This window comes from Strix uralensis, chromosome 3 (genome assembly GCF_047716275.1).
Source record: "Strix uralensis isolate ZFMK-TIS-50842 chromosome 3, bStrUra1, whole genome shotgun sequence".
Lineage (NCBI taxonomy): Eukaryota > Metazoa > Chordata > Aves > Strigiformes > Strigidae > Strix > Strix uralensis.
In genome coordinates this window covers 90,002,389-90,028,762 of record NC_133974.1, presented here as the reverse complement: position 1 = coordinate 90,028,762, position 26,374 = coordinate 90,002,389, and the positions used below count along the sequence as shown (strand labels likewise).

General features: G+C 39.4%; 2 protein-coding genes across 7 annotated transcripts in view; one reads left to right on the top strand and one right to left on the bottom strand.

Moving 5' to 3' along the window:
* Nucleotides 1-9,298, bottom strand: part of CNST (consortin, connexin sorting protein) — a 52,930-nt gene extending 43,632 nt beyond the window's left edge. For 2 of the 6 annotated variants that reach the window (XM_074863273.1, XM_074863282.1), the window contains exons 1-3: nucleotides 9,156-9,297; nucleotides 8,274-8,433; nucleotides 7,186-7,282 (exon numbers count right to left, since the gene is read on the bottom strand). The gene's annotated coding sequence lies outside the window, so the exon portion shown is untranslated. Of the gene's footprint in view, nucleotides 1-5,710; nucleotides 5,871-7,185; nucleotides 7,283-8,273; nucleotides 8,434-8,749; nucleotides 8,857-9,155 lie in introns of those variants that run through there. The other 4 variants (XM_074863281.1, XM_074863274.1, XM_074863275.1 and 1 more) reach the window with 4 other exon arrangements.
* Nucleotides 9,299-9,330: 32 nt separating this feature from the next.
* On the top strand, nucleotides 9,331-20,203 carry TFB2M (transcription factor B2, mitochondrial). Its single transcript, XM_074863283.1, has 8 exons — nucleotides 9,331-9,750; nucleotides 10,716-10,804; nucleotides 11,171-11,324; nucleotides 11,719-11,867; nucleotides 13,442-13,531; nucleotides 16,260-16,322; nucleotides 17,577-17,728; nucleotides 19,157-20,203. The coding sequence occupies exons 1-8, from the start codon at nucleotides 9,417-9,419 to the stop codon at nucleotides 19,341-19,343; spliced, it is 1,218 nt and encodes a 405-aa protein (XP_074719384.1). The 5' UTR covers nucleotides 9,331-9,416; the 3' UTR covers nucleotides 19,344-20,203.
* The last annotated feature ends 6,171 nt before the right edge of the window (nucleotides 20,204-26,374 follow it).

The window sequence follows — 26,374 nt, the reverse complement described above, 5'->3', positions numbered from 1 at the left end:
GGATTTTTCTTAAACCATTATATTCACAGATATTACAGATTATCTGCCTCTATCACTAGAACAAAAAAGGAAAACTGTAGAAACACTGAAATTAAAAAAAATACTAAACCTAACCCATACATTTCTTAAAAAGAATAAATCTGTTGATCTTTCTGATAGTTGGTGTAAAGATACATTTAAATGTGGCCCTGTAATGTATCTCATTCCGTATCTACACATAACCTACAAATGAATACAAACTAACATGCTATACAAAATCAAAACATGTACTGCAATTTCTTGTTATTGCACATCAATTTCTGCATTCTGATCTCCTTTTATGAACAATTACATTTGCTACCAAAATGAAGATGCAGCGATGGAGAGGGATCTCTAGATGACAGAGTAGATACATGGCACTATCTAAAAAATACATACAACAAACTATTACAAGTTCATTAGCTTGCAAGAAAAAGGACAGTGTCTACTTTGCCATTACAGAAACTAAAAAACAAAAAGCCCATATGTTCTTTTGAGAAAGTGCAAGTGTAATTTCTCTACAACTGTTTGCTGCTTCTGCTGATGTGGAAGCTAAGATACACCAAAAGAAAACTGGAATATTATCACCAGATTGCTTCAGAGTGCCCTTGCCCCACCACAGCCAAGAAAAAAAAAACAGAGAAAAGTACTAGTTGTTGAAGATGTACTTGACCACCACACAATTTGCTGCAGAAGGAAAGAGACAGCAGATAAAGAAGGTAGGCAATTCATTTAGCTATAATCATCTCTCAAAGCCAGACCAGCCAGCAGAATGCTGCTCTGCATTGTGTTTTATGTGCAACACTTAATGGTTGGAATGCTGCTGTTTCTAGAGAAGGGAAATAAAAATATTTATGTGTATTCTCCCATTATCCAAGCTGACATCTCTGCAGAAAAAAATTACCATGCTGTTGTTCTGTCTTATAGCATGGACTCATTAGCAGTTTATCATTTCACAAGATAGCCTTACGTACAATCCCATTACTGGATAGCCTCACTATGAGAGAATCTCATTAACATCCTCCTGACCATTCAGCTTGCTCTATGTTCGGCTTTGAAACTAGGGGTAAAAATATCTTTATATGTGTTTTCTGCTTCTGTGTCAGATATATGCTTTAGGAGGTCTCTCTCTGCAAAAGTGTTAGGTCTGCTGTCCTCCAAGAAGTATTCAGACACAGGAATGGTTTATCTAATTTAACTGAATTTACAAAAATGGCTGAGCATGAACACTTCAGTGTTTGGCACTTTCTGACACTGAAGTGACATTTCTCAAGTGGCAGTGGCATTTAAAGGCATGATGATCTTTACATCTATAAACAGCAGGAATAGTGAGGTTTTGAGAGGAAGTTCCATGTGCTATTTTCAACTTCTAAGCTTCCTAGTCATACTGCTTACTCACAGCTTTAATAAACAATGATAAACATATACTGACAGGCATAACCTACTCTTCCACATTTAATATTACTATTAAAGTATGTTTCAGTCAGCAGTCAAATACAAGAGGCTTGTCTGGGAACAAAGAGTATCTTTTATTAGAACATACAACAGAGTTTAGGTGAAAATTTCGCAGAAACAAGGTCTTTTTCAGAAGTCAAAATACACAATGATCAGTCCCCCAAGTGTCTGAAAAGTTTTGGGGTTCAAGCTTCACTAGGACAAATTTCAATAAATGGTATAACAATAAAAGGAGACCTCACCATTTGATGTGGTGGTTTTTTTGTTATTGTCTGCAGCAAAACACCAGAACATATCTCAGGTAGGGGTAGAAAGACAGTAGAATAGACTGGTTTAGGAGGATGGAGAACTTCCATCACTACAGCATTTTTATAAACAGTCTAGACAATAATTGGTCAGGAATAATCTCTGAGTAACTGGTCCTTCCTTGAGATGCATGAATCTTCTTTTAAGTCTCATAAGAAGTAATTTGCCTTTTTTGATTTTTGTATTTTCATTCTAATTGAACAACCCCCAGATTGTTGTTACACTTCAGAACATGTGCACAAGTTTGATTACAAAGTATAACAAAAATTAAAAACTTCCTACTAGACAACTGTAGGCATTTTTTCTAGGATAGGTACTTTTTTTCCTATGGAAAAAAAAAAGAAGTCCTACAAATCAGTACAGACTATTTTTATGAGAACTAAACAGCTCAGCTCACTCTTATCCAAATCTTTAGTTTACCAGGACCTGAGAAAGCTGATACATCCTACCACCTCACAAGAGGTAGCTAAAAAACACACAATGAAAAAAAAAAAATCCCTCATGATCTCAAGTAACAACTTTAAACATAAATGAAAAGGCAGAAATGACAGAATACAGTCCCTTGAAATGGAGCTGTAAGAAGAATGAGGTAATTATCTAAAAATTGCCCATCTGAAGAAGCAAGAGTGTTCAAGACTTTCTGACAGTCAAATTTCAGTGAGATTGAATTTCATTATTTACACCTGAGGGATGAGCAAGTTTTATATCCGTCATCACTACAAAGAAATTAGCATGGTCAAAATATTCAGTTACATCCTAAATCATATCAAGGCCAGAAGCAACCACAAATAGAATGGAAATCTGACTATAAAATTTATGGAACAATTCTTGTCTGCAAGTATTACATACTTGCAGTTCCTTTGTTATCAAACCTGCAGGTCCAAATGGAAGGTTAATTAAGAACAGAGCTAATTGTTAGAGCTTCAATAATTGTCATAATTAGAAAATTAGAATATCCGGCAGCTCTACCAAAATGTTGCATCAGTTGGTTTTATATTTCAGAAGGGAAAAATGGTCTAGTTTCTACATTATTCAGTGTCAGATACAAATGACTAAGATCAAATCCTTTCTTTGCTCTGAACCTTCTCCATGAAGTCAGTCAAACTGTTACATCATCTTTAATGCATTTCTTAACTACCAAACACTGCTTTATTTCACAGGGCTGTAACAAAGATGAAGACATTAAAAAGACTGTGAAAGTGATATTTTGGTAAAGGGGACCATACAAGGACTGTAAAGAGGTACAAAACAGACATTTAAATTTGGTCAAGTTTTTTGCCCTTACATGCATGACCAAGAACTCAAATCACATATAAACCAGAAGAGGCCTATGCTAAATGAATCACAATCCCCCAAAAATGAATCATGGGTATAACCTGATTGAAGTTAATGAAGCTGCGACCACTTAAACCCAGTGGTGAATTTAGCCTTGAGTGTGTTTCAACTCTCCCCTTTCCAACAGGAAGTTATTAAGGTAATTAATTTCAGCTCTAATTCTGTAAATAGATGTTGGCTATATGAGCTGTCTCTAACAATTTACACATACTTTTGATTAACAGATCTTGGAGAGGTTTTCTGAAGCACACAGTTATCAGTTTTCTATTAGAATTTGAATGTATGTTTCTGATACCTCAGCCTGTAAACAGATCTACTTTGTTTTAGATCAGTTTTTCAGAAAACTTAGTATCAAGGCCACTTTAAGTAGTAGTTTCCATTTTAAAAAGGCATCTTTCCATTAGGAAGTCCCAAATATCACAAACATTAATAAAACCTAGCACCAGTACTGTAAGAGGGTAAAAACTAATTTCACTTCAAACCCAAACTGAGATAGTTTAAACGCTACCAAGGCAGGAGATTTACAGCCACTAGGGACATTGAATGATTACTATTTCTCCTTGTACTAATGGTCTCATATTTCAGTGCTGAAATAGTACACATTAATAGTCTTCCATGAGAAAAAGAGAAATCCAGATAAGAAACTAAGCTGCTATCAAAACAACATTGGCTAAAGGGTAATTTTATATGCCAGCCGTCATAAAATCTTCCTGGGATCAAATGTGTAAGCTCTGCACTGTGAATGTCACTTTATTTTAGAAACACATGAATAAAGGAAGATGCCAAAATATTACTGAACAGCTTACAAACTTTTAAGTGTCAAGACAGATGTGTCCCCGGTTGTTTATTTTGCCATTAGTCAACTGTAACACTGTAAAGACAGAAAGAACACCTTAACAGTGATGCAGCTCCAGCTAAAATGTTGGTCTAAAGTGGCAAGATCATCATGCCCTTACTTTGAGGCTAAAAGCACAAAAAATTCCAAGTTTTAACCATTAAGAAAAACCTCCAAAATGTACATTACAAATTGCCATATTATTGCAATGACATATTAATGAAGTGAACCTAAAAATCTTCATAACATGCTTATATTTTAAAGATAAAACCAGGATTAGTTTTTTGTTTAGTTTTCTTTTTTAAATCCCAAAGTTATCTTGAATCAATCTCAATTTGTCCTGCAGTGTAATATTATTTTTCCAAACAAAATAAAACAAGAAAATTAAATGAATCCCACGGACAGAGAAAAGCAGCGTTAAAGATCACATTATAAGGCCACACATTAGCAATTCAGTTTGGATAGACAGAGCAGTGTCATGGAACAAGAGTAGAAAAAACTTCACACTCCTAAGCAACTCTGTTCCTAAAAAGCAAGTGTGCAACACAACAAAATTTGTCTACAGAAATATTTGACACTAACATAATTTCTCTACACTTTCCTTACGGGTCAACAATGCATTTTCAAAGATATCACAGTTATACAGTTAGTAGATAAATAAGTAAAAAAGAGTAAAACAATCTTTAGTATGTCAAGCTCTTGAGCAAGATAACATCGCCAAATCATTCAACATAAAGACTTACGATAAGATATACACACAAACATGGGCTGAGTGCATTTGAGAGTCAGCAGAATGTGCTCATCAGAATTCAATGAAGGGGAATTCTGAGAGAAGTAAACAGAAGATGCACCTATTTGAATGTTTTTACTCCTGTCCACAAAAGTTTAATAGCACTTTTTTTTTGCATGCACCCAAAAAATATTTGCAGTAAATTTAGTGCTGATGAAAGATGCCAGATTGATAGCCCTAGGGACTGAGTTTCTCTGTATACACAGAACAGATATAGCACAGAGTGAGAAAGTTTGTACCCCTGCCAAAATGCCTTACAATACACAGCTTATGCAACAGTCTTCACACTACAGAACCCTTTGCCTTTCTGCTGAAAATGTCAAAAATATTGCTGCTTAGTGTTCATTATAAGGGAAAATAAGACATGGACACTGTTATTAGCATCAGTAGGGACAGTATTCAAGGCATGAGCTCATTTTAAAACGTTTATTTTTGTGCTGAATGGCTCTTTTGTCAGCTGTGAACTTTGTGGCAGTGTTTGTAAGGCTGCAAAGGCAATCTGCACCTGGTGTGAAAATGCTTTCCTATTAAACAGCATGTTATTACAACAGAAAAATACCAAAGGAGCGGTTTAACAGAATAAGTTTACATTAACATACATGACCATACACCTAGGGCTCAGAAATTATCTCAAAGGAGAACTAACTTGATAGCTTCACTTAATTGGTACCTGAGCACTCACTCTGCCGCGATCTGCACAATTGATCTAGCTCACTTTTAATGGACAGTAATTCCCTATTAATAAGGTTTCCAGTGCTAGGCTGGAAGGTACATTGTCACATGGAGCAGGAAGGCTTCCAAGGAACCTTGGATTCTTATTTCCCTTACTACTAATAGCTTGGCCAAACAGCAAAAAAACTCCACCACCCCCTCCCAATCCAAGTGTCCAGACATTTTTCTTTGTCAACAGATTACACATAGAAAAACAGTAAATTATAGAGCATAGTGGCTCTAAATACAAAATCGCTGACCTCATTATAAAGACCAATTTTCACTTAGAAGGAAGATGTCAAATACATCCCACAGGCTGCAAATTTACTGGATCTCAAACCAGATTGAGATTAAATGCTACTTCAGTCCTTGGGACGTTTCCTTTGTGCATGTATGGGCTTGGAGTTGGGGACAGCGATGACAAGGGAACAGGACAAAAGAATGAGGCTACACTCTGACTGATTGTTAAAAAAACCAATTCTTCCTACAGACTATTTTCCTGAGTGTACAGCACTTACAGCGCTTTTGAAGAAACCTATTACCACTCCTTCTACTATTTTGCTCGGTCACCATTCAAAGTATTACAATCAGATTACTGAAGTATGCTGAATAAAATAAGTGAAAACAATAATTCTGTGACATCCTGCATCTCAGCGAGGCACAAAGATGCTTCTGCCAATTCAAGCATGTAGCAGGTTATTTTATTTTCACATTACTGAAGCTAATATGCTTAAGTGATATGTTCAGCTCTTTTTCTAAACATCAGTTCTGTTGTAAGCTTTTTTTAAAATTCACGTTAGAGGTTGTATTTGGTAACAGGTAAGCCTTTCAGTATATGCATAATTTAAAAAAAAAGAAGAACAATCAATATTAAATCTCAATTTTTCAATGAGTTAATTTTACATAATTTTACAATGAGTTAATGATAAAATGGGATATGGTGAATAAAATAGAATTGTTCTGAAACAATTATATGCTAACAAACTCAATCTGTATTCTGAGCCAAACAGGTGACTCTAACGAGATGTGTCACTACCAGGACAAGAAAAATTATGAACCTGCAAATCTCCATTCACATAACCTCTTGGGTTTTTTTGTGCAAGATGGGAATTCCACTGAATTTGTACTTATAATGATGTATGGGCATAAGAGGTTAAAAAACTGAGATCAAGATGTATGTACTACTGCAATTTTCCCCCTTACTTAGAAATGGTTGTCAACAGTTACTACAGCTAAGTAGTTAATATATAGCAAAATAATACTGAAAGACTAATTCTTTGATATTCCTTTTAAAAAATAGACTTTAAATGGAGTCAAATAAAAGTAAATGCAAAAGACATTTAGAATAATTGAGAAGAAAAGTATCTCTTTACTGATCTTTTTGATCCACACAAATAATGAGGTCTTTTGGTTCAAGGATAGGCTGGAATCCAATCAAACAGGTAACTGTTTTGATTCCTTCTCTGATTTATTTCAGAAAACAATAATTAGGAAGAAACAATAATTTCAGAGCACCCAACAATGCACTGCAATTACAAAGACATAAGGCTCTATGAGGTAAGACTGTAGATTCAAATATTTACACGTGGCAATAGCTAGATTGAACTAGAAAAATATGTGCCACAATCAGTCATTAACTTAAAAATAACTGTTCAAATGTCCTTGGAATACACTTTAATGTATTAAACAACTCTCTGCATTGTAATTTCTAAACAAAAAAATGTACAAAACTTACCATTTTCCTAAGGAATCAATAGTTTCTCAAGGATAATGACCAGGTCAGAAAGAGGTAGTCCTTTATGCATGCAAGATTCAGTAGATATCTGTCAGTTCTAGGGGAAAACCAAAACAAAACAAAATAAAGAATCATAGATTTATCCTAAAGAGATCTATGGTTCAGTGCAGGCAAGTGCTAAGCTAAAGTAAATAAAAATATGAAGAAAAGTGTATCATTTCTAGTGTATGAAGAATGTCAGAGCATTTTGGCTTTATTTAGCAAACAATCCTCTGAATAACCTCAATTACTCTCAACGCTCTGTCTGGCAACAAAAATTCCAAAGTTACGCTTAAAATATATGAAATACAACATGGTAATATAGTAACTCTACCTAACCTTTCCGTGGCCATAGCCATCAATAAACTTTGATAAGGAATGCTGAATTAGGACATTACTAAACACTTGCTCCAAGAAAAACAAGTTCTGTTCAATGTTCTAAAAGTCCTACAAACTACTGAACTATCAGACTAATTAGTAAGAGAGGAAAAAAGCTATTAAAAACATAAAGTCCAGTTTAAAAATGGATCAAGGTCTATCCCATCATCCAGCTGAACAGTCTGTCCATTTCCCTTAAGGCACAGGGAAGACTATTACAGCACTCAGTGTAAAAGAGCAGAGTATTCAAAAATAAATTGCAGATATGAAGAACTGCTGCATTTGACACGGCATTTGCAATCTTTCCTAAATTCAGCCCCTCTTCATGCCACATGCAGATCTGTCAAACAGAGAATAGCAAAGCCACAATTTTCTGTCCCAGGTTCTGCTTAATAGAGATATATCAAACAAAATGACTTTGTTTATTAAGTAGGCACATGTTAATTTCTCACTTTACAAACAGAGAAATGAGATAGAAGAAATGAAGCAATTTGCACAAAATCATACAGAAGGTCTACTTCTGAGCAGTCAAATTAAATTGAAGAGCAGTCTACTCTGTGATTGCCAGATCGCTCTTGCCTGCTGCACAAACTAGGCAGGGAGCAGGGAAACACGTTTGGGAGGATTCTCTCTCCCCTTTCCCAGAACTCCATCACACCGCGGCCACTCACCTGCCACCCACAGGTTTTAGCACAGTATCCCTGAAGGATGAACTCCAGTTTCACAGAACGTGAACACGTTTTGGAGATGGTCCTAAAGTTATTTCTCGTTAAGGCATTAGGGAAACTGTTGAAAAGGGCAACGTCGCTGCTACTGAATTACTGGTTTTACCTAAAACGTAATTAAAAGACGGTATCGGGCTGAAAGAAGCCGGCGAGGACCGATGTCGGAGATCTGCGGGAGCAGGATCCTGCACCTGCTGAGGGCGGCAGGGCGATACAAAGAACCCAGTCCCGAAGTGACTATTTAGCTGCAGACACGGAGATCAAAGACTCCCGTGGAACACCCAGGCAAACCTCAAACTAAATACGTAGCTCCTGGGACTTCCACCAACACACCGAGCAAACACCGCTCCACCGGCGCCTGGCAGAGCATTTCCTTGCCGGCCCAAGCCTCCCCGCTCCCGAGCGGCCAGCCCCCGCCACACCTCTTATCCCTCCGGTTTGCTCCAGGGGCACCGCTCCGGGTGAAGGACCCGCATCGCCGGCACCTGCCGTGCCGGGCTGAGGCGGGCAGCGAGCTCAGACCTCCCGGTACCGGCCTCCCCCCGCCGTGCGCCGCCGCCGTCTACCTGCCGCCCGCGCGCGCGCGCGCTCGCCCTCACGGCGGAGCTTCGCGGCAGCCGGCGGGAAGGTGCCGTCCCCGCCGCCTCACCTTAAGGCGCCTTGGGCACCTTCCCGCCGCCCGCCCGGCGGCCCTCACACACACCCCCCTACCCCCCCCGGAGCTCCCGGTCGCGGCCAGGACGAGCGGAAGGCGGAGGCGGCGGCGGCACCGGGGGGAACATCTCCCCTTTCCCTCCTTCTCCTGCGGATAAGCCCCTGCCAGCTCACCTCAGCTCCGCAGCGGCTCGGGCGGCCGGGACCCGCCAGCCGGCATGGCGTGGAGGTGAAGGGGATGGTCCTGCCGCGCCGCCGCAGGCTCCCGGCGGTGCAGGGCTGGCACCATAGAGAGGGCGGCGGGACGAGAGACCTCCGGCGATAGAGCGGAAGCGCGCTAGAGAGGCTGGGGAGAGGCGGAAGTGACGCTCCCGTTGCCGCGGCGATCGCGCACCCGGTGCCTGCGAGCGCGGGGCCGGTGGCGGTGGCGTGGCGATGCTTGCCGGCCGGGCACCGCCGGGCGCTGCGGGCTGCTGCCGCCGCCTCCTGGCAGCGGCTCTGGCGGCGAGGCTGCGGCCGCTGCTGTGCGGGCTGCCGCCGTGCTGGCAGGCGGCGCGGCGGGCGGCGGGGCAGTGGCCGAGCCCGGGCCTGAGGGTGCCGGGGGCGGCGGAGGCGGAACGGCTGGTCCAGCAGACGCAGCGGGTACAGCGGGCCGGCACTTCACTCCGCCGCTTCATCGCCTGCCCGCAGCTGGCGCGCACCGTGCAGCGCTGCCTGCAGAGCGGAGCCGGCCCCGGCCCCCAGCCCGTCCTGCTCGAGTGCGCGCCCGGTAAGCCACCCCGAGGTTCCGGCCGCTGCCCTCCGGTGGTGGGCCCCTCCGCGGCTTCGCCGAACCCCGGGCTTCGCCGTCCCCGGGGCTGCCGGGACGCGGCGCTGCTCGGCGTGCCTCGGTGACCTTGCAGGGTCAGCGTGAGCTGCCGCCCTTGCCGCCGGCGGTAACGGACCCCCGGCCCCGCTCTCCCGGGGCCGCGGGGAGCTGCCGAGGGACGGGGCCGGGGCCCTGCCTTTCCCGGGATTTCTGGCGGGAGTGGTGGCTCTGTTGCGTGACGGGACGGGATGAGATCCGTGCTGGGGGCTGCCCCGGCCCCTGGCCGCCGCCCTGGTGTCTTCCCAGGGCGGCCCTTGGCGACCGGCAGGGCCGTCTGGGTACTGTAGCGGCCCGCCTGGGGCGGGTGGCAGGGATTCCACTGATAGAGAGCTGATAGAGTGCTCGGTCTGGAGACCTGAGTCAGGGGTGTTAAAACTTTGCCATGGAGCAAGTAGAGATGTAAATTTCTGTCCGGGTAATATTTTTGGTTTTGTAGGAGAACTTTGTCAGTAAAAGCATGCCTAAGACTGTGGGCTGTTCCACAGATAGCCCTCTGCAGTTACTTAATCTTTTTTATATTTTTGCAGAGGGTATTTTACCTGTAGAGATAATATGTGTAAGGTTTCAAAGTATATTTCAGTTGACAGAAGTAGTAGTAGAAATAGTTGAAACATTATATTTAATGTTACTTAATATCTAATTGTAATGCTGTGCTTAGTGTAATTCACTGGGCAGTCTCAGTCAAACTGTGTGTAAATCTTTTTTCTAACTGGTTTTGAACTGTGTTTAAACAAACACAGGTTATCTCCCATTGAAGGTGGTATATCCTAAGTGTTGTGTTGGGAAAATCACTAAAGGAAATCACTTAGAAAAAAATGCACTTCTTAAAAGTTTTTACTTTTTTTTTTTTTATTTCCCCCCTTCAGGTCCTGGAATCTTGACCCGAACTCTGCTCAATGCAGGCGTTAGAGTGGTAGCTCTAGAAAATAATTCAGCTTTTCTTCCAAACTTGCAGGTACACTTTTGATTTGGTACTACATTTCTAAAACCTAATTAAAGGGAAAATAAGAAATTACAATTGTGTAATACTGTTGGATCAAAAAGGAATTAGCCAGTGATGGTTACTTCTAACATCTGAAATGGCACTTAATAATAGTAAGTATTGTTTGGTTTTACATTGCATGTTCAGCAACAGACTGTTTTATATTCAATTGACTTGACATTTTGTGAAAGAAGCTGTAAGAAGCAGCTCTGAGATTGACTCTTGTTGATTGGGTAACAACTTTAGGTAGTACTTGAACAATTTTTTGGTTTGAGTTGGGTGTTTTGCAAGATGGGTTATTGCATTCAGATTTCTTTGACTGAAACTAATTTTATTTAGTCCCTAGAGAATAGCCTGGATGGACAATTAAAGGTAATTTACGGGGACTTCTTCAGACTGGATCCTTTGGTGACTGGAACGGTGAAACCACCTGCAATGTGTTCTGACAAACTTTTTGAAACCATAGGTGTAGAAGCAGTTCCTTGGAGTGCAGGTATATGTATATGATCACTTATGTTACAAATACATTTGAAAGGTGCATAGGCAGTTTGGATAAATCTTTGGGATTTGCTTGAGGTATATGTTCTATTTAATACATATGCTGGATTAACGGATACTATTTCGTACATTTCAGCTTTATTTCGGTTCTTGCTAGCTTCAAAGAAACATGGCAATGTGAAATCTCAGGTGTTTGCTTGTCTTTATTAAAGGTTTAGTCTAATGCAAACTGGGCTTATCTTTAACTAAAGCTTGAATTGTATTCTTGAAAAACATGAGCTGACAGACTTTCTTTTCTTAGTTGTTTGTTGTTTAGACATTAGCATTAATGAGATTTTCTAGTACAAATTGCAAAATTTTGAACATACTTTTACACACTATTGAAACAGATGTACCTGTGAGAGTTTTTGGAATCATACCACAAAGAAAGGAAAGGATCATACTTTGGAGGCTTCTTTTTGCCCTGTATGAATGCAATTCCATATACAAATATGGAAGAGCAGAACTCAACATCTTTGTAAGTGAAAAAGAGTACAAGGTATGTGTAAGAGATTTTATAGATAAAGAGTATGTAGTGCTTCACAGAACACAAAAACATTTATATTGTATAGCTAATGTTTTTGCCAGCGAATTTCTGTTTCTGTCAGATTTTTTAAGTCTTGTCTGTTTCCTGCTTGTTCTCTTTATGCAGTAATAGCACTGTCAAGACACATTCTGTTGTCACATAACCACACATCTTACAAATGTGAAGACTGGTCCTTGCTGCGGCATGTCCTTCTCAGCAGACTAGCTGCTTTCCATTGAAACTTGTGAGGTGCTTAAATTCTGTAACGTGCTTTTGCAACAAAATTGTTTACTAGTTGCAGGTCAATGAAGAGTGAATTCAAAATGCCTCGAAGAGGACTCAGTTACTAAATACTATGCTCAGTGAGATGTACTTGTCCTCTTGGGCCACTTTTGTATGCAGTACTGAAAAAAACTAAGGCAAAATATGAGTGATTTACACACCTTTTTATTAAAGTTCTGTACACTAAGGTGCAAAGCAGCTTTCTGGATTATGTGTTCCTAATTTATGCTGTCCTAAACCTCTAGAACTGTACTTACAGTTCAAGGGTGCCTTTTCTTTCTGTGAAATGGTGAGGTTCATACAGAGCCACACACCTTTAATTACCTAAGTAAGCAAAGACTTCCAGGTGTGCTTACACAATCTCTGTTGTGCCTAACACCCTACTGAGAAAAGGTAAATCTTAAGTATATTCTTCTGCGAAATGAGAGGTTGGACACCACTAAAATATCCACTTAAATGGTATGTTTTTAATGGCCAGATTTTTTGAGCAAATAGGGGGCAGCCTATTCATTTAATGCAGTCACTGTTGTGTTTTATTAAGTTTTCTGATTTTATTGTGAACCCTGTTAAATGAGAGTTGTGTACCTAAGTAAAAGCAATTGGAACCTTTTTTTAGTGGGCGCTGTTGGTTCCTTTTTGGTTGTGGTTTTTTTTTTTTTGGTTGTTCATATGAGAAGGCTGTCTAAATCTGTTAGAAGTTAATTCTCCCTGCTACAATTTACTTTCTTTGCTCTGTTTGAGAGTAACATTTCTTTGTTATTTTTGCTCTAAGAGTTGTCTGATCTGTAATATTGAACAGGATGATGACTCTGCAAGCTGCTTAATGTTCAGTGAGGTCACCTGATATTTGGCTTTACTCTGCTTGTGTGTTGTGTTGGGAATATTATTTCATCTGGGAGAGCTGATTACTGGCCATGTTATGGTTTTTATATAGAATATGATCCCTGTTTCTTTTCTGTGTGAAACTTCTCTGCCTTTAAAGGGACCATAAAGTATAAGCTGGAAGTTCCTACACAGTTCAGTTATCCAAATAACTGCTGTGAAGAAATACTTAGACTGCCATAATGTCTTCTAATCATGTGTTCTGACAAGATGTACTAAAATAGCGCAGAGTATGTAATTGAGGCCTAATGTAACTTTACCTTGCAATTTTAGATTTAACTATGAATTTCTTACTGCTTGTTCCGTATATAAGGATTTTGCTTAGATAAAGAAGCAATCTTAGTTTTTGCAACAAAAATGCTCTTCCTTTGCCATTTTATTAGGTATTAACAGCAAAGCCTGGGGATGCGAAGGCTTACCAAGCGATTAGTATACTTTGGCAAGTAGGATGTGAAATTCAGCTACTGCACATGGTAAGTTTTTCATACCAGCTGACATGGTCTAATGCTATGGACATGCTTTTAGAAAAGGGTTTATAGTTTTTTACCAGCATAAACTGATTGGAAGCTAAATTGATGTTTAAATTAGTTGGAGAACAATTGAAAACTTTTGGATGTGAAAACCTGGAACAGTCGTGTTTTTTGTAAAACTCTTTCAATTAAGCAGCATCATTATGATGTCAGTATTTTCATTATAAATCACTGTACTCAAAAACATTTATTCTCAGAAGCTGGTACATAAGAAAGAAGTTTGCGCAACAGATAAGTCTTTTACACCTTGCTAAGGGTTGTGTGAGACTAGAAGACTGCTCTTCCAATCTGTCATAGTCTGCTCTTTGTTATGTCCTCTGCATTTTCCCATCATGTATGCTTTCGACTTCCTGAGCTGTGTGCAGAAGAAATATTTTTTTGAGTCTTGGTACCTTTATGTTCCAAGTGGTTCTGCTTCTCTTGCTAGTCAAACATGCTGTGGTTTAGTTTTTAAAAGATTTTTATGTTGTTCTCCCACCTCCATATGAGCATATGGCCATCAACTTTCACTTCGTGCTTTTTAGATTTATCTTTGTTTGTGCTCTGTTTTTCTCGCAACCTATCTTCATAGTTCTAATGTTTTGCTAGTCTAAAATTAAAAGTTTCACTATCTGTTATCTTCCAAATACCTTATACCGTGAGGTATATAGTAAGGTTAATATTAAGGAGTTGAAGAATAAGATGTTGCTTGTTGGAGATGGTCATCTGACTATCAGGGATGAAGAAAAACCAGAGGCATTCAATGTGTTTTTTGCCTCAGTCTTTAATAGTACTGATAGACCTTGGGCTGCCCGGTCCCCTGAGTCAGAGGACCACGAATGTGGGAACAGTGACTTTCCACTTGTGGACGCTGAAGTTGTAAGGGACCAGCGGTATCAGCTGAATGTTGACAAGTCCATGGGGCCTGAGGGATTCATCCCAGAGTACTGAAGGAGCTAGTGGATGTTACCTCTCATCATCTACCAAAGGTCTTGCGAGTTTGGGGAGGTCCCTGATGACTGGAACCTGGCCAGCGTTATTCCAGTTTACAAGAAGGGCATGAGGGAAGACCCAGGATGCTACAGACCTGTTAGTCTAACCTCAGTTCCTGGAAAAATTATGGCAAAGATTATACTGGGTACTACTGAAAGTAGCAGTCGTCAGGCACAGTCAGCATGGGTTCACAAAGGAGAGTCCCGATTAACTAATTTGATACCCTTCTATGTTAAAGTCACCCACCTGGAGCATGAAGGGAAAGCAGTAGATGTAGTTCCTCTGGATTTCAGTAAGGCTTTTGCTACTGTCCCTCACAGCATCCTTCTGGACAAGTTGTCCAGCTGTGGGATGAGTGGGTTCACGGTGCGCTGGGTGAAGAACTGACTGAAGGGCAGAGCTCAAAGGGTTGCAGTGAATGGGGCTACATCTGGCTGGTGACCGGTGGCCAGCGGTGTTCCTCAGGGTTCAATTCTAGGGCCAGTTCTGTTCAATGTATTTATCAACGATCTGGGTGCAGGAGTTGAATGGACCATTAGCACGTTTGCTGATGATACCAAACTGGGAGGTGCTGCTGACTCTTGAGGGACAAGATGCCTTGCAGAGGCATCTAGATAGATTGGAGCCCTGGGCAATCATCAGTGGGATGAAATTTAATAAGTCGAAATGCCAGATTCTGCACCTGGGATAGAGTAATGCTGGGCACAAGTATAAACAGGGAGAGGAGTGGCTGGCGAGCCGCCCTGCAGAAAGGGATCTGGGGGTGCTGGTCGGCAGCAGTGTGCCCTGGCAGCAAGAGGGCAAACTGCATCCCAGGGTGCATCAAACAGAATAGCCAGCCTGGCAAAAGCGGTAATTATGCACTGTGTTCAGCATTGGTGTGGCCTCACCTTGAATATTGTGTGCAGTTCTGGGCCCCACGATTTAAGAAGGATATGAAGGTACTCAAATGTGTCCTGAGGAGGGCAACAAAGCCAGTGAAAGGGCTGTAAGGAATGAATGTCCTATGAGGAGCAGCTAAGGACTTTAGGCCTTTCTAGTTTGAAGCAAAGAAGGCTGAGGGGTGACCTCATTGTCCTCTGCAGCTTTCTGAGTGAAAGGGGAGAGGGAGGCGCTGATGTCTTCTCCCAGGTATCCGGTTACAGGATGCATGGGAATGGTTCAAAGCTGCACCAGAGGAGGTTTAGTCTGGCCATTAGGAAGCATTTCTTTACTGAGAGGGTGGTCAAACCCTGGAACAGGCTTCCTAGACAGGTGGTCGATGCCCCAAGCCTGTCTGTGTTTAAGAGGCATTGGGACAACGTCCTTAACAACAAGCTTTAACTTTTGGTCAGCCCTGAATTGCTCAGGCAGTTGGACTAGATGATCATTGTAGGTCCCTTCCAATGGAAATACGCTGTTCTGTTCTATTCCTGTTCTATTCCTGTTCTATTCCTGTTCTATTCCTGTTCTATTCCTGTTCTATTCCTGTTCTATTCCTGTTCTATTCCTGTTCTATTCCTGTTCTATTCCTGTTCTATTCCTGTTCTATTCCTGTTCTATTCCTGTTCTATTCCTGTTCTATTCCTGTTCTATTCCTGTTCTATTCCTGTTCTATTCCTGTTCTATTCCTGTTCTATTCCTGTTCTATTCCTGTTCTATTTGTATTCTAACAAAGCACTATAATTCTGTAATATATTACATTTGCTCCCTCCCATAGGAACCTTGGTCATCATTTTTAACTAATTTGAAAAACAGGGGACTGGCAGTACCAAAAAGCATGGTAAGATCATTGTGTGCACTTTTCTCCTTTTGGAGATGCAGCTAAACCACTTTTAACTAAAAGGTTAAAATAACTTTATAACAGCATTTACACATGTATTTTATAAGAACTGTTTTTCTAATTAGAACTTACAGGGAGCATGTAGATGCAATCAAAAGTGGGGTGAAGAATTGCTTAGAAACTGAAATAAACTAGTATCTTTGTCTATGATGGAAAAATTACAGTGAATAAAGAGCATAAAGGGATGTGAACAGGTAAAGTTTTTTTCAAAGGTTACTGACAGGGTCACATCTACCTGCTTAAACAAAACAAGTGTTACCACAATTAATAGCACAATCAGTATGCTGGTGGTTTTGATTAAAATGGTTATTCACATGTCCAGTGTAGATTCCATGTGCTGATTAATTGGTGAAAAGTGTGAGTCACAAAGCTTAAATACCTTCTGTAAAGATCTTTACTGTTCTCTTTCAGAGAAATAATGATGTTCCTTTGTATAATACAAGAATATTTCTGTTTAATACCAATAATATAAAAGCATGTTTACTTCATATTTGGCTTTACCCACCCCAGAAAACTGCTACAGTAGTATACTGAGTATTGTTTGAAATGTTACTGTACAATATAAGTGAGTGCAAATGACTGGGTGTGCCTTACGCTCTGAAGTGTGTTGCTGTAGAGCCATGTGGAGAGGCATATCAGGTGGATTATGTAAGATGTATTGTGACAGCCTTAGGAGAAGTACAAATGTGAGATCTGTTGGACCATATATCCATTGCTGGCAATGGAGAAGTACATTTATTTTGGTTTCATGAAATTCTCAAGTTGAAATATTGTCTTAGTGTTACACTCAAATAATTCTGTCTTTATTTACAAAAGGCAGGTACTTGAAGTGATCTGGTCTGACCTTGCATAGCATAGGAATACTTTAGACCATATAATCTCTTGAAAACTCATATCAAGCCTGTATTGTCTATTTCAACTAAGAAAGTTCAGTCTTAAAAAATAAAAATAAAACTGAAGTGATAGCATGTCTGTTTTGTTTCCTATTTCCTTTCCTGTTTGGGGGGCAGGGAAGGTAGAACATCTTTGTTCTAGAACAAAATTTTAAAGCCTCAGCTTCCAACCATCTTGTTAAGACTTCTAAAACTCTTTAAGAAGTGTTACTGGTGGCACAGATGGAACACTTACTCTTAGGTAAAGACAGACACTGCCTTAAAAATGACTTTCCAGTGACTTGTATTGTTTTTCTTGCAGCGGCTGCCAAATGACCATTTATGTTTGGTACGACTGACTCCTCGGCAAAATCTATTTGCAGGAGGCTTGAAGCCCACAAATTCATCTACCTTTATTTTCATGGTGAAACAGTGTCTTGGTAAACCCACGTCTAGAGTTACTGATAGATTAAAGTAAGTAAGAAAGAATTACAGTTTTTATACTTCAGAGAAATATAGGAAAATATTAACATATGTTCTCAAAGCAGTATTTATTTGCAGCTGAAATACAGCTTGCCTTTTTTTTTTTTTTTGTTAAATTAATTGTCTACATGTAGAATAGAAGATTTCAGTTTTGCAACCCACAATACAATATTTTAGGGACTATTCCTGGCCTGTGTTCACAGATGATAAAAACTTGAGGTTTGACAAGAAGGTCGACAGGTATTTAGAATGTAGATGTGTTGTAATTGTCTGTACCTCCAGTGGAGGTGAGGTCATGTATCTGCAGAAGTTTTCACTCACTTTACAGACATAACAATAAAGTCACCAAGAGTTTTGCAGGTATAGAAATAAAAAGCTGGAAAAGAGTTTCTGTTTATAACGGACATCAAAGTAACACTAGTGAAAAGAGTTGAAGGTTATTGAGGGTGGAGTGGGGATGTCCTCAAATGGCTTTTGGTTATCTAATTAAAAAATTAGGCTTTAGACCTGTTTACGAATTACGCAACTCTCTTTAATTATTCTTTTTTGGTATTACATTGGAGCTATTCGCTTTGCTTTATGATCAGTAGATTTCCATTTTTCATAAACGGGAAGTGTTTGCAGTCTGGAAAGCATTGACTTCAACTTGTTAATGAAAATAATTAATGTATTTCTCGTTTGCTGGTAGTAATTTATGGAAGTTAATTTCCAGAAAAGAAAAAAAAAATAAGAAGAAAAAAAAGCTAATAACTTCCAGTAATTCATTTAGCAAAGACAAGTGCAAAGAGCCTTAATGGATTTCTTTCTTAAAGCTCAGTGGTGTACCTAATCTCCACTCAATCCTTCAGCCAGGAAGTGGAGCTAACCTTGAAGGCTTCTAATGTGCATCTTATTTATACACCCTTTTCTTGTCTGGGAAATAGTTTGTGTATATGCACATTTATAAAAGGTCTGGTTTTCATAGCAATGATGTAGGTGGTGACACAGTGGATACATCTGTTTATATAAGAAAATACCTGGGAGGTGTAAGTCACACTAACTCATGCTATATTGAATCATCTTCTTGGCTTTAATTTCCCAAGCATTGACGAATAACCCCTTTTTATGCTGTAATGCCTGTTACTGATTTATGCAGTTGGGGCAGAAGAGGGAGGGAGGGCACCCAGTCTCTAACGAGGAGACTTACGTGGTTTGATGTTGTCTGTGTGTGCTGAGGGCCTTATTTGGTATTTATATGTCTTATTAGTATAGGTTTCTTCCTGTTTGCAGTACGGATTGAAAATAACTTGTCCTGTAGGAAGATGTTAGCTTCTAGAAGCTGCGAAAGAGTGAAACGGACCTTCAGATACTGTTTCTTGCTCTTTAATTTTTCACAGGAAGAAATGCTCCATTATGATTTTGTTTGTTTGTTTGTTTCAGTTCATGGAGCTTGGACAGTGATGGCAAATTACTGAGAGAGCTAGAAATTCCAAAAAATGCTGCAACACGTAACTTATACCCAGAAGATTATAGGCGTCTTTTCGAAGCTTTGCAAAACTCTAATATGTTTACTGAAACCTGGTTCCATGATGAAGTGTTGGATAGTATAAGGAACATAAACTTATAAATCTAAAGCTGCTGTCTTTTGGAAGACCACCTTTGCTTCTGGAAGATTACTTTGATAAGAAATGATTTAAATAAAATCGAAGATATTGTTAGCTAGATGATTTCCTGTCCAAGCAGGAAAATAAATTTAGCAAGTAACAAGAGCCCTTCTGTACAGGATGAAAGTAACAGATTCACAGTTATTTGACCACAATCCTATCTAGAATGGACAAACTGCATCTTTCCCAGGAGCATGTTAGTGACCTGCTGCTTTTGGATGTACCACTTAAATGGAACTTTTTGTTACACTGCTGTATATTTACAACATTTGAAAAAAATAACAGACCAAATATGATTATTTGTGTGGTTTGTATTTTAGTGCTCAGTGATTTGATTGCCCTTTCACAGATTCCCAAAATACATAGGTCTTTATAGCCACTGAATCTGTTATATTGTGTCCTGATCTAAAAACCTTGCAGTCTAAAGTCAGCATAATATCAATAAATCAATAATGGTGGGTTAATAGAAGACAAGGTAATGACAGCATGATAAAACATCAACAGAGAGTTGTTTGGGTTTTTTTAACTAAAGATTGTTATATCTCTGAGGAAAAATGTTGTAACAATTCTTTCTTTTGAAAATTTGAAAAGAACACTGGGCAGTCTGTTCTAGTTTACAATACGTGAACACCTATGTGCACATAGGCTTTATCTTATTTTAGGTCTGAAAACAAAATCACAAGAACATCCAGTGCTGTATAAACAGTTTGGAAAAAAAATCATCTTACCTTCAACCTTTTGTCAATATGTATTTGTTTAATGTGTATTATGTACAAAATAACTTACTTCAAACCCATATGCTATTAAAATTCTCTTTTTTTTACCCATAGTACTCCATAATGCAATTTGTTCCTAGTTTCTCTTTCTGTCTCACCATATAACTTGTTGTTGTCCAACAGTGCTGGCAGGCTGCACTGGTTCTGTGTTCCATACTGTCTTCTCTGTGAAGAGCTGTGGCCAAAAATATGCTTTTTTAGCAGAGCATGAGTCAATAAAATGCCTTTTTGGTAAAGGCTGAGCTATTTTCATGCTCTAGAAAACAGCACTGACCAAAACAATGCAAACACAGAATTGTGTTTCTTAAGTATAGTGTGAGGTATAGATGTAAAAAGCATTCATCTCTGTCTTCCTCCTGCAGTTCCTGCTGCAGAAGCAAAATGGACTTTGAGCAGCCTCAGTGCACTCTGCTAGGTGGGCTGCAGCTATCTGTTTAAACTGCTGATAAGCCTTTGTAATGTTATGATGGATACTGGAAAGGCAGAGGTTTAATTTGCAGTCTGTCTCAGAGCGTTACCGGTGTAGGTTGTGAAGATTTGAGACTGTTTACATCTCTTACTGTTTCAGTAACTTGCATTATAAATTGACCATGAATGACAAACTTGCTTTAACAGAAGCAATTCCACCTTTTTTCAGTCTCAGTAGATGGTAACTGTCTTATCTACTGGTCTACAAGAATGCAGTGTCTCCTGGGCTGATTTTCCCCCCTCCTTCCTTGAATCAAATACCTCACTCTTGTTGCAGCAAGATGGCTTACATCAGCATACCAGAAGTATGCAATGTAAGTCCACCACTGTCTACGTGAACTTCTTTAACTGTGTTGCTGATAACATTTCAAACATGAACTGAAAAAAAGAAAATTGTTATTTGCTGTGATTTTTTTGTCATGCTGTTGGAAAACAGTATTTACTGAGCCAATGCAGAGACTCCCAAGCTAACAGCAGGAGTCTGTAAGTAGAGGGAATGTTGTGTAACTGGGGACTTGAAATGAGGAGATTTAATGCTAGCCAGAACTCTGCTGTTAAGCCCTGATCACAAATGTGAAATGAAGAGGACAATGGCTGTCATTATAGAAATGGTTTTGGTATTGATGGAAGAGATGGGAAAAAGTGAAAATTACTGGTGTATGTGAATAGGTATGGGCAAGCGAAATTCAAGTCGGTCCATGGATTTGATTAGTTCATGCACTCCAGTCAGTACTTCCTATTGTTGGAGGTTTACAGCTTCTGCAGGAGAACGTTGAATGGAAACTTTTGCTGCTGAAATTTTGAATTGTATATAAAGGCTTCCATGCTTTTTTGTTACCATTTTTAACCAACCCTGTACTACTTGTGTTCCTTTCCTTTGCCTTTGCCATATTCCTTGACATGTTGATGGAAAATTGAGCCAACATATCTTCAGTTATTTTTGATTCATGTAAATGCAAAGACAGAACTTGCAACTAGGAAAATAGTATATAAATTCAGGTTAATATTTACAGTTTAATAACCCTCAAAAATGCTATTCAAAGTGAAGACAAAACTGCAAATTCACTCAAAATTTAAAATGCCAGACCTTCTCAGAAGAGAAGATCTTCACGCTAACTTTGAGACCAAAAGGTTTATGGGAACTACTTTCTATCATGGGGGGATAGCAAAGTTTCCCATTTCTGAAAGTGCATTAATTTGCAAGTGAGTTACTGTGCCAGATTAAGTAATAAAAAGTATTTTAAAATTAGTACCAACCTTTGAATACACAGTTTTGTATTATGACACTAATTATAAGATATAAAGTAATAGATTTTTTAAATTACATTAATTAGCTGCAAGCTTTCAGGCAGATTTATTTCTTCCTGTGTTTTCCTGTCCTTGAATCTGTGATCTTGGATGAGATGAAGGTTACAACACGCATATAACATAATAGAAGGTTCACAGTATAGCATATTCCTTTCAATTTCCAGACTGGGGTTGCGGTGTCTTTTTTTTTTTTTTTCCCAAGACCGATTTAATTCACGAACCACACATGGTATCTATCAAGTAGAACTCTTAAGTATTGCTCCCACTCTTCAAATACTGTTTATTAGCTGCCAAGAAAATGGCTTTTGACATGCCGTATTAAAGCACCAATATATCGTAGCATGTATATTGATCCTAACTTCAGATGTGCTAAGTCTTTTCTACTGACCCTCATCATTTGTGCCATTCATCTGCCCATAAAAGAAAATCACATGACTGTGATGGCAATTGCCTAAATTTTTGCTACTTAACTACATTAAAATCATAGCAAACACAAATACAAACAGAAAGAAACTTGGTCCTTAGATGCCTGGGTAATGAGAAATTTTGCTGTTTGGAATTAGGGGATCAGTTGGATTCTATAGTTAGTAGTTCACTTTTGATCCAGAAGAAGGGTTTGTGACCTTGTACTAATTAACACAGTAAATTATGTGATAAAGGGTTATTAAGGTGGAATGTGTATGTACTGGCTACTAGGCTTGTTCAGCACTGGCCATTTTAATAATTACAGCTTAGCTTAGCCTTGCAGGTAATAAAACTCAAGAAACAGATTGTGTCATGTAGTTTAAGATGTGTAAGTGTGATAGGGAGAACCTGAGGCTTCCTGAGAAACATGTTGAATGGATTGTTCTGGCAGGCTAAACACAATCTATGGGGCTGTAGTTTGAAAACTAAGCTTTGCAAGCCTTTAATTAGCAAAGCTGTACCTTCTGTAAACACCGAGAAAATGAAAATAACAAGTAATTTTTCCAGAAAAGACAAGTCAGTGGGAGATGTTTATTCACTCACATTGTATCCTTGCTCAATAGCTATTGCGCCTTTCCTTGTGTATGCTGTTTAACATGTCACTGCTAAAAATAGACACACTGGCTGTCCCCAGCTGATAGAACACAACACGCAGCAAGCATACAAAGCCCAAGGGAAATTAGGGGTAGTTAAGATACACCACATGGAATGGTCGATTACTCATAATGTATGCAAGACTTTAACACTCGATGTAATTGATCCTCTTGATAAGACACCAAATAAACAGCTAAGAAATTGTGCTGATGAACTTCAGACATGTGATTCTGCCATCTGAAGGAAATTAATGTGTTTGAGACAGGCAAGACTCAAGTAGAAAGTTTTTGTAAAGTTCATAGTAAAAAGTCAACAGGTAAAATCTATGTAATGGAGTGAAATTTGTTATGAATTTGTGCTTAAAATGCTTCTGCAGTGAGTTTTTAAATTTTACATTCTAGAATAATTTTTTAACTAGCACACCAACATTAAAAGTGAAGAGACCTCTTCAAGAGATTCCTGTGTCTTCATAAAAGATATGTCTGTGCTTACAAGCTTTCAACTAATTATTTGATAGCTATTCTATGCCATTAGTGACACAGATTTTGTACTAATCAAAATTTAACATTTTGTGTTTTGAGCCAGATGTTGCTCCCAGAAAATTTCAATTTTTTGCTGTATGGATTGGAATGGGTATTGCACGTTTATAAGTGAAGAGCAGAATTTGGATTATTTCATTACTGCAATTCTTTCTATAAATTCATGTCATAAAACATGCTGTCTTGAGATAGAAGAGCTAAACTTCCACTATGGTGTCTCATCTACTGCCAGTAAGGAAGTATGACTAATTCAGCAGCATCAGCCACAATTAAGTGGTATTTCCCACAAAAGTGCCTCCATTACATGCCTTGACAGCTGCTTCTGTCCAGAATGTGTCATGCATTTCAAATAGCTGTTGGGAAGTCTGACCTGTTTAGGTCAGTGGATGACTTGGTCATATAAAAACCCCATACTACCAACAGGGATTAATTCAACTAAATATAGTCAGGGGCTAAATGACCACTTATTGGAATATATAGCCATAATATCATTATGCTTTTCTGAAAATTCAGACTGACATTTCCAAAAACACTTGAGTAGGCCGTTCAATTGATCACCATTGTTCAGCCTGTGTTGAATGGCCCTCCTAGGCAGTCAGGTCTATAAACCGTAGATGCAGATATCCAGGATCAGCTTTCCAGGCTCATCTTACAGATGTTGAAATATCCAACACTCCATCAATGAAAACATTTATGTTGCGTTTAAAAGCTTATCTATACTAGAAAAGCCTCTATTACTACAATTATGTTGTCATATCAATTGAAATGCAATGTACAACTTATGCCAAGCTGATGAAAGCCCCTTTCTTCAGGCATTCATACTTGGGGTTTTGCTACAGTAGCTGGGCTCTCTGAGGTTGTGATTTTATTTGTGTGTGTGTGTGTGTGTGTGTGTGTGTATTAAAAGACTGTCATTCCCTCAGACACATTTTTGTACTTGTGAGATTTTGTGTTATGGGACATGTGAGAAAACCTGACTTGGAAAACTGAGAAAATAATGAAAGCTACATCTGGTATTGTATATTCATATCAGCTCTTCCCTGGGTAGGTTCCTGGGTAGGACTTTAAGTTCATGCTTTTTGTGTATTGTTTGACCATTCATCTCTTAAGTTTATCCACCCAAGAGATAGACATAAACTGTTATTACTGGGTTTGTGTATGTCATAGGTTGTGGGCAATGCCTGTTTAGAAACTTAATAAAACAAGATAGATGGGGAAACACAGAAGGTGAAATAGGTGTAGGAGTAAAGCATACAAGCCAAATACAGAGGTAGTCATTTAATATTTTAATAACTGTTAAGGATAATTCTTGAGTATCTCACAATATCACTATAATTGAACGCTTTTAAAAAATTTGCTAGGAGAACTAAAGATAAGCATAGTAATGTGCATAGCTGTTTAACTGACAGCCAGATTGCTGTCAGTTCTTTTGGTAATGAATTATGTCACTGCAGCATTTAAGAGAATGTCAAAACATATTTTTCTGTGGGAATCCTGTGGCTTGATGTACGTTGGTTCTTCCCAATAGCAGTATTTTAGATATGCATATTGCCATTTCTGATTACCCTGTTGCAACTTGGATGAAAACAATTGCAGACTGAAATAATCATCACTGAGAACAAAACTGAGTACATTTTAGAAGCAAAAAGCTGTTTTGCAGAACTGTTAGGTCTGTCTCTCAGCGTTCTTTGACAGGACGATGCAACACTCCTTTCCAAAACACAAGCCCTAACTCCCTCTATAGGCATAATAAGGAAAACCAGACTAAGTCTATCTGCAGTTTAGCCCATGTAGCCTGCATCACGTGTGTAATCTCATAAATGAACAAACGCCACGTAGACCAACATGGAAAGCACTTATCGTCTCATGAGGTTTGAGGGTCACCGTTTCAGAGTGGTGCTCTTAGTTAATCATGAAAGAGTTTTGCTTTTCCCCTGTCATTTATCTGGTGCCTCTAACTGATGGCTCTGACAAAAAGCAGCTGGTCTGTGGGGTGCATTCCCAGTGATACACACTGCCAGAGCTCGGGTGCCAAGCAGCTCCCAGCCCAGCCATACTTCTTTGTATTCAGATCACAGTGAGATCCAGAAATATGTCCAGATGCTAGCTCATAAGTAAAATGTCCTGTTTTGGAATGTTGTATGACAGAATCATTATCATATCTATTCCTTTGTGAACCAAACTGTTTAATATTTTGATCAAGATAATGAACTGAAAGGTATATCATCTTCTGCAACAAATGGGTTTACATACAATGAAGCCACTGCCTGAGATCTGACATCTCTACTCTGATTTCAATGTTGCATCAGTGAAGAAAAGCTGCTGGCAAACCCTTGGGTGTCAGTACAAAATTAGTATGGTTTTCCCTTCACAGTACATTGAAGGATGCAGCGGACTTGGTGCGTTCACACGTATCAGCTGCCTGGCTGGTGGGGCTTTCTGGTTCCCTGCCGCTCCTTGGAGGACACAGCCCTGGGCTGGGGCTGAGGATGATGTTGAAAGAACAGGGTTAAGAGTTACAGAGATTCCAAACCCAGCAGCTATGTAGGCTTGTGGGAGAGTACCTGACCTTGGCCACACTGTAACCTTGGAACATACCTAATCTCTAACAAAGACAACACAGAAACTCCTGGGATAAGAATGCTGTAAATTTCTGCTTTGCAGTTTTATGTGCACGATTTTGGAAAAAAAGATGAGAGTGTATCCTATAGTAATCTTAGGTAATTATAATACTAAAATACACACCCACTTGTCAATAATGAACATGCTAATTAGGGGACCTCCCCAGATGTTTTCTACATGAGATAAAATGCATATGTGTGATGAGAGTGGGTGAGAGGTGGA

Coding starts and splice junctions, on each gene's coding strand:
- TFB2M (XM_074863283.1), top strand. CDS start 9,417: ATGCTTGCCGGCCGGGCACCGCCGGGCGCTGCGGGCTGCTGCCGCCGC. Junction 10,805..11,170: donor CTTTTCTTCCAAACTTGCAG/GTACACTTTTGA, acceptor AATTTTATTTAG/TCCCTAGAGAATAGCCTGGA. Junction 11,325..11,718: donor AGCAGTTCCTTGGAGTGCAG/GTATATGTATAT, acceptor CTATTGAAACAG/ATGTACCTGTGAGAGTTTTT.